The sequence below is a fragment of the Alligator mississippiensis genome, chromosome 1, assembly GCF_030867095.1.
Source record: "Alligator mississippiensis isolate rAllMis1 chromosome 1, rAllMis1, whole genome shotgun sequence".
NCBI lineage: Eukaryota > Metazoa > Chordata > Crocodylia > Alligatoridae > Alligator > Alligator mississippiensis.
In genome coordinates, this window is record NC_081824.1 from 142749536 (window position 1) to 142765250 (window position 15715).

At 47.6% G+C, this 15715-nt stretch overlaps 1 protein-coding gene across 3 annotated transcripts in view; it reads right to left on the minus strand.

Annotated features, from left to right (window-relative positions):
- The window catches only part of PDE10A (phosphodiesterase 10A), a 355946-nt gene extending 341350 nt beyond the window's left edge, over positions 1 to 14596 (minus strand). Inside the window, exon 1 of one of the 3 annotated variants that reach the window (XM_059714794.1) lies at positions 14131 to 14574. In XM_059714794.1, coding sequence (XP_059570777.1) covers positions 14131 to 14194 — 64 coding nt within the window. In that variant the 5' untranslated portion in view covers positions 14195 to 14574. Of the gene's footprint in view, positions 1 to 14130 lie in introns of all 3 variants that reach the window. The other 2 variants (XM_059714803.1, XM_006258777.3) reach the window with 2 other exon arrangements.
- Between the last annotated feature and the right edge of the window lie 1119 nt (positions 14597 to 15715).

The window sequence follows — 15715 nt, forward strand, 5'->3', positions numbered from 1 at the left end:
TAAGCAAAAAGATGATTTATCATAGGTTTGCCTGATATGCGGTAGGCATGGTGGGGAAAAAAAATCTGTAAGGGATAAATAGTGAGATAAAACATTACTGTTAGAAAGCCCTGCATAGAATAGCAGCTTTAGACATAAATGAAAGCTTGGGAGGAAAATGAAATCAGACATCACAGAAGGAATTACATTTGAGAAACAAAGATTAGATAGTAAGGAAAACTACAGAAGAACAAGCAGGACTGACCTCTAGCTATTATAACCCAAGTCTAGCCTCTTGTTCACTCAATCAACAGAATTTCTGAAATGCAAAAATGTTGCTGAAACATTAAGGACAAATGTGTTTTCCCCTAGGCTGAAGCAAAATGAACTACACTCTTGAAGGGACATAGCAGTTCATATCTTTGGCTGGAAGCTGTTGCCATTGCATAGGCGTAATTTAAAGCAAGTCAGGAAGGTAGAAAGAGATGGAGTTGTTTAACAAACAGGTAGCATGGGATACAAGACTGTTTCTCCTCCCCCCCCCTTTTCTTTCATTAACTAACCATGACTTGACATTTGGGGTTTTTCTACATTAAGTGGAAGAGCGAGAGGGAGGAAGGATACTGTGATTATTAAAACAGCTGAACAAACTTTGTTAAGAGCAGTACACATAAATTGCAAACTCTATGGAAGTAGAGTCCAATACTAGCACTGCAGCAAGAAAGAATCAAATCAATAAGGCCTTAATGAAGGCATTACTTCCCCAAGGGACTGCATGGTTTCCAGTGAGCAGATGGATTAGATGATCTAACAGAGGGCTGTCCAACTTCTAAGTACCCGAAGGCTGCATGCCCCAAGGGCTACACCGGTGGTGGCCACGAGTCCCCGGGTCACATGCCACGCAGAGAACCCTCTGCTGCAACGCATGCCCATAGTACCCCCTCACCATTGCACCATGCACCCAACACAGCTCCTGGTTCATCCAAAGTGAATCAGTGATTACCATCCAACATTTGATGTCTAGGTATGACTGACAAAACAAACCGGGATTCTCCTTCCTAATAGCCCTGAGCCTGGAGGATTGTGATATAAAATGTCACAACTGCCAGGTGTGATAAACCATAGAGCAGCTGTAACTTTCTCAGGACTAATCTTGCCTATATTGGGCTATGAGTAATTTGGAAGAAATTCCAACATTTTGTGGGATGAAATGTAAAAATAGTCTCTGAAAAACTTGTTTTTTTTTAAATCACACTTTTTGAAGCTGCTCAGAAGTTTGGAATTTTAGAAAGTATCATAGAACAAATTTAAAAACATGGTGGGATAACTTACATGACTGGAGTATAGTAATGGATGGGTATAGCTTTTCCAGGAAGGAAAGATGGAGGAAAAGATGTTTTCCTATAGAAAGCAATATACACATGTTCTGAGGTGAGAAAACTAGTGGGGGAAGCACTGAGGTCCCAGAGCAGGAGGGTCCAGGAGGAGTGGTCATTCCTTAAGGAGACGATCCTCCCTACAAGAGTCAAAGGAGGCAAGAGGGCGCAAAGGCCCCCATGGCTCACCAAAAGCATCTGGGAATGTCTCCAAACAAAAAAGGAGGCGTACACCCGTTGGAAGGGAGAGGCCATCACAAGAGAGGGCTATACCTCGGTAGCTCGGGAATGTAGGGGGGCCGTCAGGAAGGCCAAGGTGGAAATGGAGCTGGGACTAGCGATCCAGATTAAGGACAACAAGTCCTTTTTCATATACATAGGGGGGCAAAACAAGGTCCCAGGTAACGTGGGGCCTCTACAGGACACACTAGGAAATCTGGTCATCTCACCTGATGGTAAAGCTGACATATTCAACAATTTCTTTGCCTCCGTATTTCTGAGGAGGGACCCAGATATCTCTCCCCCACTGGCACCCCCAAGGGCCCTGTGGGTGGCACACCCAGGCCTAGGATTAATAAGGACCTTGTCAGGGAACTTCTGGAGGGACTAGATGTATTTAAATCCACAGGTCCTGATGATCTCCACCCCAGAGTGCTGAAGGAACTAGCAGGGGTCATTGCGGGACCTCTGCCACAGCTCTATGAGCACTCATGGCACTCGGGCAATGTGCCGAAGGACTGGAAAAGGGCCAATGTGGTCCCCATCTTCAAAAAAGGGAGGAAAGAGGACCCAGGAAACTATAGGCCCATGAGTCTTACACCTTGGTCCTGGGGAAGCTTTTCGAAAGAATTATCCTAGCACATGTCCATGAAGGGCCAGCAGGGGAGGTTATGCTCAGGGGCAACCAGCATGAGTTCATTAAGGGCAGGTCTTGTCAAACCAACCTGGTGGCCTTCTATGACCAGGTCACCAAGTCTTTGGATGCAGATGTCACAATGGATATAGTAGTCTTTCTGGACTTCAGGAAGGCCTTCGACATGGTCTCTCACCCCATTCTCATTAAAAAACTAGGAGACAGTGATGTTGAAGCCTACATGGTCAGATGGGTCACTAACTGGCTGGTGGGCTGCACCCAGAGGGTGGTGGTGGATGGGTCTTATTCGACCTGGAGGCATGTGGGCAGTGGGGTTCCCCAGGGCTCAGTCCTTGGGCCCGCACTATTCAACATCTTCATCAGTGACTTGGGCGAGGGGGTAGAAAGCACCCTGTTCAAATTTGCAGATGACACTAAGATGTGGGGGGAAGTGGGTATGCTAGTAGGAAGAAATAGGCTACAAGCGGATCTAGACAAGTTACAAGGGTGGGCCGAAGAGAACAGGATGGGGTTCAACACTGACAAGTGCACAGTACTGCACCTGGGGAGGAAGAACCAGCAGCATACTAACAGGCTGGGGAACTCCCTTCTCGCCAGTGTCAAGACAGAAAAGGATCTTGGAGTCATCACTGATGTCAAAATGAACATGGGCCGATAAAGTGGGGATGCGGTCAGGAAGGCCAACCATATCTTTTCGTGCATCCATAGATGCATCTCAAGCAGGTCCAAGGAGGTGATCCTCCCCCTCTATGCAACACTGGTCAGGCCGCAGCTGGAGTACTGCGGCCAGTTCTGGGCGCTGCACTTCATAAGGGATGTGGCCAATATGGAGAGGGTCCAAAGGAGGACCACCCACATGATCAGGGGTCAGCAGGGCAGGCCCTACAACGAGAGGCTGAGGGACCTGAACCTGTTCAGCCTCCAAAAGAGAAGGCCGAGAGGGGATCTAGTGGCAGTCTACAAATTAGTCAAGGGGGACCAGCAGGCATTGGGAGAGTTCCTGTTCCCCCGAGCACTCCCGGGAGTTACAAGAAACAACGGACACAAGCTAGTGGAGGGTAGTTTCAGGCTGGACATTAGGAGGCGCTATTTCACTGTCAGGGTGGCTAGGACCTGGAACCAACTTCCAAAAGAAGTGGTGCTGGCTCCTACTCTGGCGGTCTTTAAAAAAAGGCTGGACAAACATCTGGCTGGGGTCGTTTGACCCCAGTACTCTTTCCTGCCATGGCAGGGGGTCGGACTAGATGATCTCCTCAGGTCCCTTCCAGCCCTACCAACTATGAAACTATGAGGTGCAGTATTAAGTGGAAGGTAGCCCTATTGAAAGTAGGGCTGTGCAAAACAGTTGCTAAAATTTCATTTCGGAGGTGTTTCGGTCCATTTGAGCACCTGAAACACCAAATCTGAAATGAAACTAAACGAAACCATCTAAAACATTTCAGAAATGTTTCGGATGTTTCAGAGGAGGGCTTGCAGGGAAACAGAAACACAGAAGAGGGAGAGGAAGGACTGCTCTGACACTGACATCTGTAACTGGCCAGTGTCTGCGATCTGTCCCTGAGGTCCCTTCCAACCCCAGTGCTCTGGGGGAGGGACGGCAGCCTGCTGTCATCCTGCGTGCAGATCCGGGGGCCTGCGCCACCCCACAGGATGAATCTTGCACAGCCCTGAAGCCCTCCCGGGGGGCACAAACCCTCCAATCTGCATGTGGGATGACAGCATGTTGCCGCTGCCGGCTGGGGCCAGCGGCAGGACCAGTCTTCATGGCGCTCGGCACAGGCTATGCCGAACACTGGTCCCAGCCAGCAGTGGCAGCCTGCTGTCATCTTGCACACAGATCCAGGGACCCATGCCCCCAGGAAGAGTCTGGCACAGCCCCACAGCCCTCTTAAAATGCTGGGAAGCTGGGGCCAGGCGGGGGATGGGGCCAGACAGGGCAGCCATGGGGGCTTCCCCTGCTGCTCCTCCAGCTGTGCCTGCCTCTTCCCAGGCACAGGGAGCCACAGGAAAAGCCCCCATGGCCGCCCTGCCTGGCCCCAGCTTCCCAGTACTTTAAAAAAAAAGAAGCCTTGCACTCACGGGCTGTAGCAGCAGTGATCAGGGCTGCTGGGGGCTAGTGGCAGAGCCTCCCCGTGCAGCGCGGGGCAGTGGAGGGCAGCAGAGATCGTGCCCACCCCCCCACTCGGCACCTGCGGTAGCTGTCACATCACACAAGTACAGTGTGGCTTGGCATGGTGCCACGCGATGTCTGGGAGCTGGGGAAGTTCCACCTGTCAGCCGGAGCATTGTGTCCATAGGCTGCAATGGGGAATCATGAAAATACCTATAACTTTGTCATTTCTTGCCTGATTCAGATGAAAATTGCAGGGCCAGTAGCCCTTTCTGAAGGCATGAAGCCTGCCAGGTTTCAAGGAGATAGGTGCAGGGGGTTTTGTGAAACTGCACAAAGAGTTGAAAGCAAAACTCATATCACTTGCCAGCAGCAGCACCCTGCTGTCATCCCGCGTGCAGATCCAGGGGCCCGCACCCCCAGTAGGAGTCTGGCACAACCCCACAGCTCTCCCGGGCCCCTGGATCTGCACGCGGGATGATGGGAGACTGTCTGCCAGCCGGGACCAGCGCCGGGCACAGCCCACAACTACCACTGAGAAGACTGCTGCTGCCACTGGCCCCGACAAGCTGAGCTCCATGGGGCTGGCCGAGCTGCTCAGAGAACAGCCCCAGCTCTCCCCCGCCTCCCACCACCAGATTGCTTCAAAACTCAAAACATATTGAAACTTTTGAAATGTTTCGAGTGCCCTCATTTCATTTCAAAGCTGTTTCGAAGCCCTTTGTTTCATTTCAGTTTCACTATTTCAAGCTCGAAAAAGCATCAAAACGGTTTCAAAATGAAACACCCATAAAAATTTCACACAGCCCTACTGTCAAATGTACAAAAGCTAATTTTAGGAAATAATAAATGCACACGGATTTCTTCTGCTCCATTCCTACAACAGTAGATTACCTTTTCACTAATGTCTATACTAAAAAACAACCTCTGAAGTTCAAAAACCATGCATGAGGTCCACCAAAAATGCAATTTGTCTTAAATCTAAATCAGATTTTGATCTGTCTCCTCCTTTTTGAACTCCCCCATTTACTCCCATTATACATGCAAAAAATGAGCAATTTGAGACAATTTAGTAACACAGACTGCTGACACACAAAAAACAAACAAACAAACAAAAAAACCTACGCTTTACCAGAAGAAGCAGTGTGTTAGTTCAACACTCTGCAGTGTCTGTATAGATTGGGCACTTCTGCAGGGCTTTTTGACACTTTTATCTAATGGTTGAGTCAATCATCTATTAGATAAAAGCACCAAAAAGCCCCACTAAAGCCCCTGATTTATGCAGACACTGGGTGAGCCGGGTCCAACTAACATGATGCCTCTTCTGGGCATGTGCTGGGCTCAGCACGGAAGCATGCCACGTTTAAAGTAAAGCGCGGGTTTTTTAGTTTTTTTCACATCTGCAAGGACCCATACATTTTAGCTAGTTTTACTTCTCCAACATCCTTATATGTTAGCATATCATGACAGAAGCAGGTGATTAACCTGAATAATTACAGCTAATGATAGAAGGTGTTTGTTAATAGGACAGAGGACTACAGTTTCTCCCAAAACAGTCAACTAAATCTTTCTGGATTGGATCCAAATAAGCACTTACATGAGTCAAGTGCAACTGAGGTAGAAACAAGGTGCTAAAGTCCAGGCTAACTACTTTGGTGCCCAAGAGACCAAGGGCACCTAATTTTTCACGAGCAGAATTACTTAGGGCCAGATCCGCCAAGCAGCCTCTACCAGTTGCTGCTGTGTTTTAAAATAAAAGTAAGCCAGTCTTCCATGCCCATGGAGATGACAAACAAAAGTCTAGGAGAGGATTTCAAGTTGTGAATCACAGGCTCGCAGAGATGCCTAACTCAAAACTACAGAAAGGCACTGAAGCCTAGGAGGGAGGGGAGAAATCAGAGAATCATTTCTCATCAACATTTGCTACTGGATGTCTTTGGCATCTACCTACTCAGTGTGCTAGATGTTGCAAATCCCATTTCTAAGGAACACCCTGTACATGAAACCTTGGTTCCTAAACTCAGGTTTGTGACTACCACTCTCAGAGCCAGCTGCCACAGTTCCGAGCTGAACCTCCATATCCCTCAGTCCTATGTTGTTCCTACATCAATCAATCAATCAAGCACCTCTAGCCAAACACCACTTTTGCAGGCCTGGAGCTCAAAATTATATCCCCCAGCCTACAGCAACTCTGCCTACTGTCACAACCAAATTAAGTAGTGCCCATGTCACAAGCAAGTAAAACCATTCAAAACAGTTTTTTTCAGCACTAGGTTAACTAAGGGTTAACAATAATAATAACCGCTTTTTTGCTGCGCATGTCAAAAAGAAATTTATTGCTGCGCCACTAACAGAGATAGAACTTAGCCTTCTGTGCTTTACATAAATCATTATAATTGGTCAAAGAAAACAAGGAGTAACCCTATGATAACACCCTAGCGAAGACCGCTAGATAATTGGCGATTCTAATTAAATTTATGACGTGGCGAAAAGCAATTGGCTATTACACAAATAAAACCCGTCTTCACTTCCGTGAAGAACGGGAGACCTCCGCGCACACACCTGAAAAACCTCTGAACGTATGCATGACAGTAACTGACAAATTGATCACTTGTCAGTTTCCCCCATCTCGACCCAATCAGACGATCAACGACCTGCCGGCCCGACCTTTTTCTCCATTTCTCTGCCCGACCCACGAACTTTTATGCAGACCGACCTACAACCTACGAACTTTAAGCTATAACTAACTAAGCATCTGTAACCTCCATCTTTCACCACCTTGACGGCGTGAGTAAATAATCTTGCTTTGCAAACGATAAGCGTCCGCCTAATTAATTCCACTCCAAGCGTCACAAGTACCCACCTGACGGCCTTCTAAGGCCCCGGACCCTTATCTGCCTGGGTGGGAGTCAGGGAGAGCTGCTGGCCGGCTGCCCTGGGTCCCGACACCTACCAAGCCACGTGTGCACCTCCTGGCCTCATAGGCACCTTTCCTTCTCTGGCAGGGCGGTCCTGCGCCTCAATTAGCATGGCAGGAGAGAAGAAAAGGGTTCAGTAATACTTAACTCATTCCATCCCTCCTTCCTCAGCCTCAGTCAACTCCAAAGGAGGGGGTCTCACTTGCCCCGCCCCCAGGCCTTGCAGCATAGGGAGAGAAGAGAACTGAGAAGACCAGTGCACTTTGCACAAGGGAGGCAGTTCTATCCCAGACTATCAGGGTCCAACTCTTCTTTTTTGGACAGTGAAGGAAGACTATCAGCTTCTACCTTCACTGTACAAAAAGATGTCTCTTTCTGCCTGAAGTGACAGAAAAAAGCTCTGCCTGGCCCTTGCAATAGCTCTGCTCGACCATGCATCCTGAGAAAAATAGAGAGGGCAGCCAGAAAGTCTGCTGTGGGGCAGGACTTCAAGTCACATGAAGGCCCAAGATTTAAGCATCAGTCTGAGACTGGCTGCAGACCAGCCAACAAAATCACCTGTGAGAAAACAGCAACAGCGGCCCTTTTCGAATGGCATTACTGAGTACTAATCAGCATAAGCCGAAAAGTAATGAAGGAACAAACCAAGAAAACTAGCCACTGAATTATGTCATTTTGTTATTTAATAAAGAAATCACACCACCATGCAAGGCACCTTGTCAGAATCAGATGATAAAAACATGCCACTGAATGGAAAAGGAAAGAGTTGGAGCTAATTTCTGCTCTTGCACATAACATACAGCCACACAAACTTTCATCTATATCCCGCTAAATCTCAAAGCAAGCCTAGGATACGAGAGTCTGAACATAAGAACTACCCAGACGCTGCTGGAAGAGATCTCTGTGGGATTCCACAGATGGCACTCTTCTGTGTGTCTCACTGTTCCAAGGATGCACTAAACCAGCATAAAGTGAGGGCACACTATACTGCTAAAAATGATGTTTTTCAGATATGGTATAAAACAAGAATCTTAAGGATCCTAGAGACATTAACCATGGTCTCCTGCTCAAATTCCATACCACATTATTAAATAATACCTACCTAAATTCTTGCTGTAGCTGTCCTGAAGCTTCCTCAAACATATACATTGTTCCCCATCATAAATCTCTGCAGTTCAATGGTAAATCTAATTTTCCTGTGCATAGTTTGTAAAGTGCATAAAGGATGGAAGGTGCTATAGAAAAGTTAAATTATTATTATATAATGATGCACTAAGTTAGGGGTTGGCAACCATTTTGCTTGGCACACCACAGCCAGCCCAGGCTCTGGGCAGCTGCTGCTGGCCACAAAGCCCAGGCTGCTCACAGCAGGTGGCTGGGAGGCCACATGCCCTGCTGAAAGCAGCCTGGGCTCCATAGCAAGGAAGCAAATGCCCAGAGCTCTGGCTGAATGTGGCAGGCAACCAAGAGGCTGCAAACTGATGTACCAGGCTCTAGTGCCCCGGCACTGGCAGCAGCTGAAAACAACCATAAGGGCACATAGCAGGGAAGAGGCTGAGGCAGTGCAACCCTAGCCCCTCTCCCCCTGTCCACCTGGAGATGCAAATGCTGCCAGCAACAAGTGGGGCTGGGGCTCAGCCAACCTTGGTACAACTTTTTGCAGCCTCTCTGTCACCTGCTGCAAGCAGCCCAGGTTCCGTGGAGGGCAGCAGGGGCCTGTCTAGAGCCCAGGTGGGCTGTGGCAAATGGCTGAGAGGCTGCAAGCCAATGCACTGAGGTCTGCAGATCCCCTGCCTTGCTCATGGCTGGCAGGGGAGGGACCAGGGTTGCTCTGTCCTGGCCCCTTCCCCACCATGTGCACTAAGGCACACATGCAGCTATCACCGGGCATGCAATGGGGCCACGGTTCCAGACCACGATGCAGCTCTTTGCAGCCTGTCTGCAGCCTGCTGAGAGCCCAGGCTCCATGGGCAGTGGCAGCTGCATGTGCACCTCAGAGCACGTGGCAAGGAAAAGGCCAGGGCAGTGCAATCCCTACCCTGCCCCTACCCTGGAGGTACCCATGCACCTGCTGCCAGCAATGAGATTGGACCCCTCACAGGTCCACATCCCCCTGCATCTGCCCCTGGCACACAAGTCATAGCATGGGTTGAGGTTGGGGTATTTTTGGCACTCCAGCCGAAAACATTGCCAACCCCTGCACTAAATCAAATTCCCTCCAAGACTGTCCTCCATACTTATATAAGATGCACCTGAACTCCTACATACATAGTTAACCATAAAATAGTAAAAAATCCCTGCCTTCTTCTATGAAATCATTAAGTGTCATAAGTCGACAGCATTATTTAGGGTTTAACATATCCATTTGAAATTTTACAACATAGTGTGACAGGTTAATTATAACAACTAAAAATGTATAAAATGTATAAGTAAATCCTTTGCACTTCTCTGAAAAATCTCTACCTCTGCACTGATTTATTAAGGGGAAGGAACTAATACCACCCTTCTTGGAAGCCTGAATATAACGTTTTTCCTTTTCCAATGATAACACTGGTAATATCAGTGCAGGTTTTAATACAGGTCTTTCCAATTCAAACAGCCAGCAGAGGGAGTAGATAGGTACAAATACACTGACTCAGAGAAGAGGGTCTTAAGTTTAAGAACATTAACTTCTTAAAAGTGAAAGAGGTATTATTACATTACACAGAGCCTGTCCATCTTGCATTTTAAAGAAATTCAAAAAAAATTAAAAGGCTTCTTATATAAATCTTATTCACCAAATTAAAACGAAATCTGTATGATTGAATGCATTGAAGGCTGACACTGGTCATTAAGTTGCATACTTAGTTCTGAAATCGTGCACAATGCAAACAGAATCTCATGTATATACATTTCATACATGCAAGAGTAAACAAACTTTCCAAAAATACAGGATGCTATTAATGCGACCTATCAGCATTAGAATAAGGGATTAAAATAATTTAAAAGCGGATCTGTATAATGGTAGATTAAATAGCCTGTAAGGCCAAAACATTTAGTTCTTAGCAGAGATAAGGGACTTCATGGTTTTACTTTGAAAGTTATATAAAAAACACACACATATAAATATAAACACACATCCTTACTCCCCAAAATTCAGAACAGACCCAATTAATGACAGTGGATTATATGCCTGATACTGTTCCCAAAAAGAGAGGAAGCAGGGGCGGGTAATGGGACTTCACTGCTGTTCTAAAACATTAAACAAAAGCTGTTCTACTCCGAAAAGTCACAATACGAAAAGTGCAGAAAGGTTTTCTACTGTTTCTCCTTCCACAAGAAACATGCCCCATTTTATGTCTTAGGCCACTATCTCCAATGCCTAGTAGAAACTAACCAAACAGTGATGGCAGTTTTGATCAGCTGGATAACTAGATTTATATTAATTAAATTCAATTAAATAAACAGCGTGATTTGGAACCATCATGTTAAAAAACAAACAACTAAATATGTGATGATATTCTCCTTACTCAGGTCAGCACTACTTCATATCTCATCCTCTTGTTCAGTATATTTGTATTTTTTAATTAAAAATGTAAGTTCTTCAAGATAGCTCCTATTTGTTGTTTGGTGCCTAGTTCAACAGAACACAGATCCTGACTGGGGTTTCTGTGTGACACCACTAATCACTTAATAGGTAACACACATCTTCTTCAGTAAAGATGTTTACCCCCCTCAGTAACACAGAGACAGCATCATCAGAGCAAGAACCTGCTCTGGCTCCCATGTCATCCACTCCAGCTTAAGGATGATTCAATTACAAAACCAAATTCTGCCCATAGTTACACATATCCATCACCGCTGAAGACCAAGGAAAACTCAACTTCAGGTGATGAACAGCAGGCCACGTACCAGTTTTGCCACAAGCCAGGCCCAAAGGAATAATCCAGACTTTATTTTACCTAAAGTCTCATTGTTACTCCATAGCAAGACCCTCACCCCCACCATATGCCTGTGTGACACATTGCAGCATGGAATCAACTTGTTACCTTAAACTACAGCACTATCAAGTTATAACATGATGCTGTACAAGTCCTAAGTATTATCAGAGTTACGATGACATTCCCGCAAGCATGGACTCTGTTCTGCAAAAAAAATATTCACACATGAGCAGTCTTGTGGAACATTATGGAACATTATATGGCTGTCTAATTGTTTGCAGCTCCAGATACTTCCTTTGCACAACATGCAAAATGTCGTCTCTTGAAAATTAAAACTATTCCACAGAAAACAAAGTGCAGAAACTTAATGTGTAATTCCATTGAAAAGGTCAGGCACTGTGGATTTATTACATATTTCCCAATGTTGTTTTGTATCCCAAATTATATAAAACTTCTCAATTTTTTTTTAAAAGACACAATACAATAACAAAAGGCATTATTTACCTGTCCCACTACAGGCCACTCTAATGCTCTAATTGTGACAAAAGCAGCATCACAGAAGAGCATTAACCAGCCAGATATGGCACAAACTAAAATTGCAATACCTGAAATAAAAAAACAGAAAGAAAAAAAAGAAAAAAAAAAACCCCAACTTAAAGACTATTTTGGATGCCCCTATTAGCCTGGTTATGGTTACAGTGTTGGGAAGACACCTCTCAATTTTACCTGCTTCCCAACCTTTGAAACTTTGATTAGGCTACCTATGAGTCTCTCTTCCAAGAAACTCATTCCCATTTCTGTCATCTTTTTCCCATGTTAATAGTGTCAGATTCTGTAATTTTCCAAAGTTTAAACCTCTGCATGCATACTGAGCAGCATTTGGGACATAAAACAGTAACAACTGAGAAATCTGTAATACAATCCATCAAACCTGACACGTTGCCTTAATTTTCCTTTACTACCTCACCCTCTTTAAAACAATAATATCCTTTTTGTGATCCTGTAACTCATCAGCAGTCCCTTAATACAAGGATGATGGTTTTCCAGTACACAGGAAAGTGACTACTAAGTCCATAGGTGATTGAGGAGGCTGACCTGACCAGGTATCACTACCAATTATGTGGTCCTATAACCATGTGAAGTATTCAGAATGAGGACTACTTGCCAGGACACTTCTTTTCACTTACTGAGATTTTGCAGTTTGCAAAAGCTCTGCTAAATCTGCATAACATCTTGTTTGACTTCATTTCCCATTTTTCATTTGACCACACATGCACTATTAAAAAAAAACTGAACTGCAGTGACCTGGCCTAATGTTTTCAGTGCACTTTCCGTAACAATCTCTTTTCCTGAACAAGAATATGAGAGAATTGGCTCATTTGGAATATATGCTTTGACTTGGTTCCTTGCTCTCAGAACTACTTATTTTACGATGTGTGAATGGTGCTGCATTTGCAACCTGCCTTCTCCATCCCTCTGAAGCAGAGGTTCTCAAATTTTTTTTGTATCACAACTCATTTGTAAACATCAGTGGCCAGTCCCAACCCAGCGCCCCTCACTCCCGACCCACTGCCTCCCAGCTCTAGGCCCCAGCCCCCAGGTGTGTGGGGCAGGGGGGTGTGTGGGGCCTGGGGGCCCCCAAGCAGCCTTTTGCAGGCTGGAACTCTGCCATCCTGCAAGGGAAAAGACACAGTTTCCCACGTTTTGCTCCTTTAAAGGAGAATCCATTTTTTAAATTTGTTGATCCATTTTTAAAGTTTGTTCACAACCCTTTCATATATTCTTGTGACTCACTTTTGGGTCGTGACCCAGAGGTTGAGAAACACTGCTCTAAAGAGAGGGAGGGAATACAGATTGAGAGAATTAAGACATGCCACAAGCCTCTTTCCAGATGTCTCTTCTACAAGCACGTCTGAGATTAGCTCCACATCTCTGTAGTATCACAAAATCAGCGTCCACACATACAGAAAAGCTAAAGAAGTCTCTGAATGGCATCAGGAAACACTGAATGACCTGGGAAGAAGGGTTTGCACAAGGATCACAGTGCTGTTTCCCACAGCTACCAGGTAACTAAATCCCACTCTGCCAATTACATGTAAATCAGCCAGGAGGTGCTGAACAAAGTGGAGAGAGTCCAGACAGCAACCCTAGGATGCTTCTGACCCTCCAGAAATGCAGCTCTTCATGTCAAACCCTTCTTCACAGCCCCACAAATCAACTAAAGAAAATGAAGTTGAGGAACCGGGACTCCACAACCTTCGTGAGTGGCAATCACTAGCTTACAAAACCAGGGCAGGTCTTTTCTTGAAAGAAAACAAACCGCACACGTGCCAGTGAGGGAGGATGACAAAAAGACAGTCCCAGAGCAGGTTTACCAAGTGGGAGGATGACAAAATCAGTCCCAGAGCAGGCTTACAAAGGTGCCTCAGCAGTAGGCGAGGCGGGCTGGAACCGCAAGGATGTGTCAGAAAGAAACGGGGCATTTCCACATGGGGCTTGACCCAGAGGAGGGAAACACGAGCTTCTCATGTCTCCAGCCACATCCCTCCAGTCCTCCGGCAAGGAGAGGGGATGGCAGAGGGGGGGAGACAGGACTAGAGCACAACCGAACAGGAGGAGAGCGGGCGAGAACACAGACGTGTGGACAGAGAGAGACAGAGTGACACACACACAAAAACACAGATGCACACACAAAGACACGGACACAAACACACGCACACACACAAAGACACAGCCACACACAAAGACAAAGACACAGAGACACAGCCACACACAAAGACACAGGCACAGACCCGCTCTCGCCCCCCGTGGCTGGGCCGGGCCGGGTCGGGCGGGAGCAGCGGTGGTGCCGAGCGGAGCCCCCGCCTCGCGCCATGTGCTCCGCGCCCGGCCGCGGGGCCGCCTCCCACGTGCGCCCGGCAGGGCAGGGCAGGGGCAGGCCCCGGACACCTACTGGTGCTGAGGAAGCAGTCGGTGAAGCGTCGGAAGCAGCTGCCCGAGGCAGATCCATCTTCCATGTCTAGCCCCAGGAGCAGGGCGAGGCGGAGGCGGAGGGGGTGGAGGCGCCGCTTGGCCGCCCCGCAGCCCTGCTCCAGCGAGCCCGTGGCCGCGGCAGCACCCGGGGCCGGGCTGGCGGGCGGGAGGCAGCCCCGGAGCGCCTGCTCCTGCCGCCGCGATGGAGTGAGGAGCTGCAGCTGCGGCAGCCGCCCAGCTCCTGCCTCCTCCCTGCGCCCTCCCCCCGGAGGCGGGAGGGGGAGGAGGACGAGGCGAGGGCTGCCGCACAGGACGCCGCCGCCGCCCAAGGACTATACCGCCCATGCCCCCCCTCCGGGGGCGCGTCCCCTCCTGCAGGGCGCCTCCTTGTGCAGCTGTGCACCTGCGGCGCCTTGACATGCTCGGGCGGGGGGCAAGCAACAAGAGGCGCTGCCCTGCCCTGCCCGCGGTGGGACACGGGCGCTGCAGCCGTCCCCGACGGCGTGGGCAGCCTCCTGCGCCCGTGGGCCCCGCCAGGGCTGCAGGGCACCTCGGGGCACCCTCTTGCCGGACGCCTCCCGCCCGATGGGCGAGGCTGGCAGCGGCCCGTGCACACGAGACCGGCCGGCCGCGCCTCGGGGCTCAGCGGGCGGCTCCCGAAGGGGAGAGAGGATGCGGGCCGCCCCGACCCTGCTGCTGGGCGCCCTCCTCTGCGGCGGCTGCTGAGGCGAGGAGGGAGTCGCTCGCGGGCCGCGCTGCGAGGGAGCCCCGGGGCCGGGGCCGGGGGCGCGGCTCTGCCTCCCCGCGCACTCGCCGGGACTCGGGAGCCGGCGCCGAGCCGGGGGCTCGATCCCCAGCCCGCGCGCCGCGCGGGGGCAAGGAGCCGTGGCACGGGCGGGGCGTTTTCTGCGCGCAGAGTGGACTGGGGATCTCGTAACTGGGCTGATATTAAGCACATATGTACCAAATCATGCTTGTCTACACACACATATCATTCATGTAATATAATTTGATATCATCTTATTGATGTCTAATGCATATACAAATAGATATAATATATAAATAGGTTGTGTGTGTGTCTATACCAAATGTATAGTATAAAAATGTGTAATAGAACCAGTCTTTTCTCCAATGCCTGGTGAAGGGTATTTGTGCCCGAAAACTTTCAATTTAAAGAATTTTGTTTGCAAAAATCTTGTTGGTCTAATAAAAGATACCATCTCTACTAGGAGTCCTGACTGCCTTGTGTGTAATAGACACATTCATCTTATGTATAATGCATATGTACAAATGTATAGTATATAAATGTGTTGTGTGTGCATACACGTGCATCTTATTTATATCTAATGCATATACAAATAGATATATAAATATGTGTGTATATACATACACACATGCATCTTATTTATATTTAATGCATATACAAATATATGATATATAAATGTGTTGCATGTGGATATATGCATTTTGTATATAATGCATATACAAATATATATAGTATATAAATATATAATAATAGAAATAATTTTATATATAAAGTACATACAAATATGTAGGTTATAAAC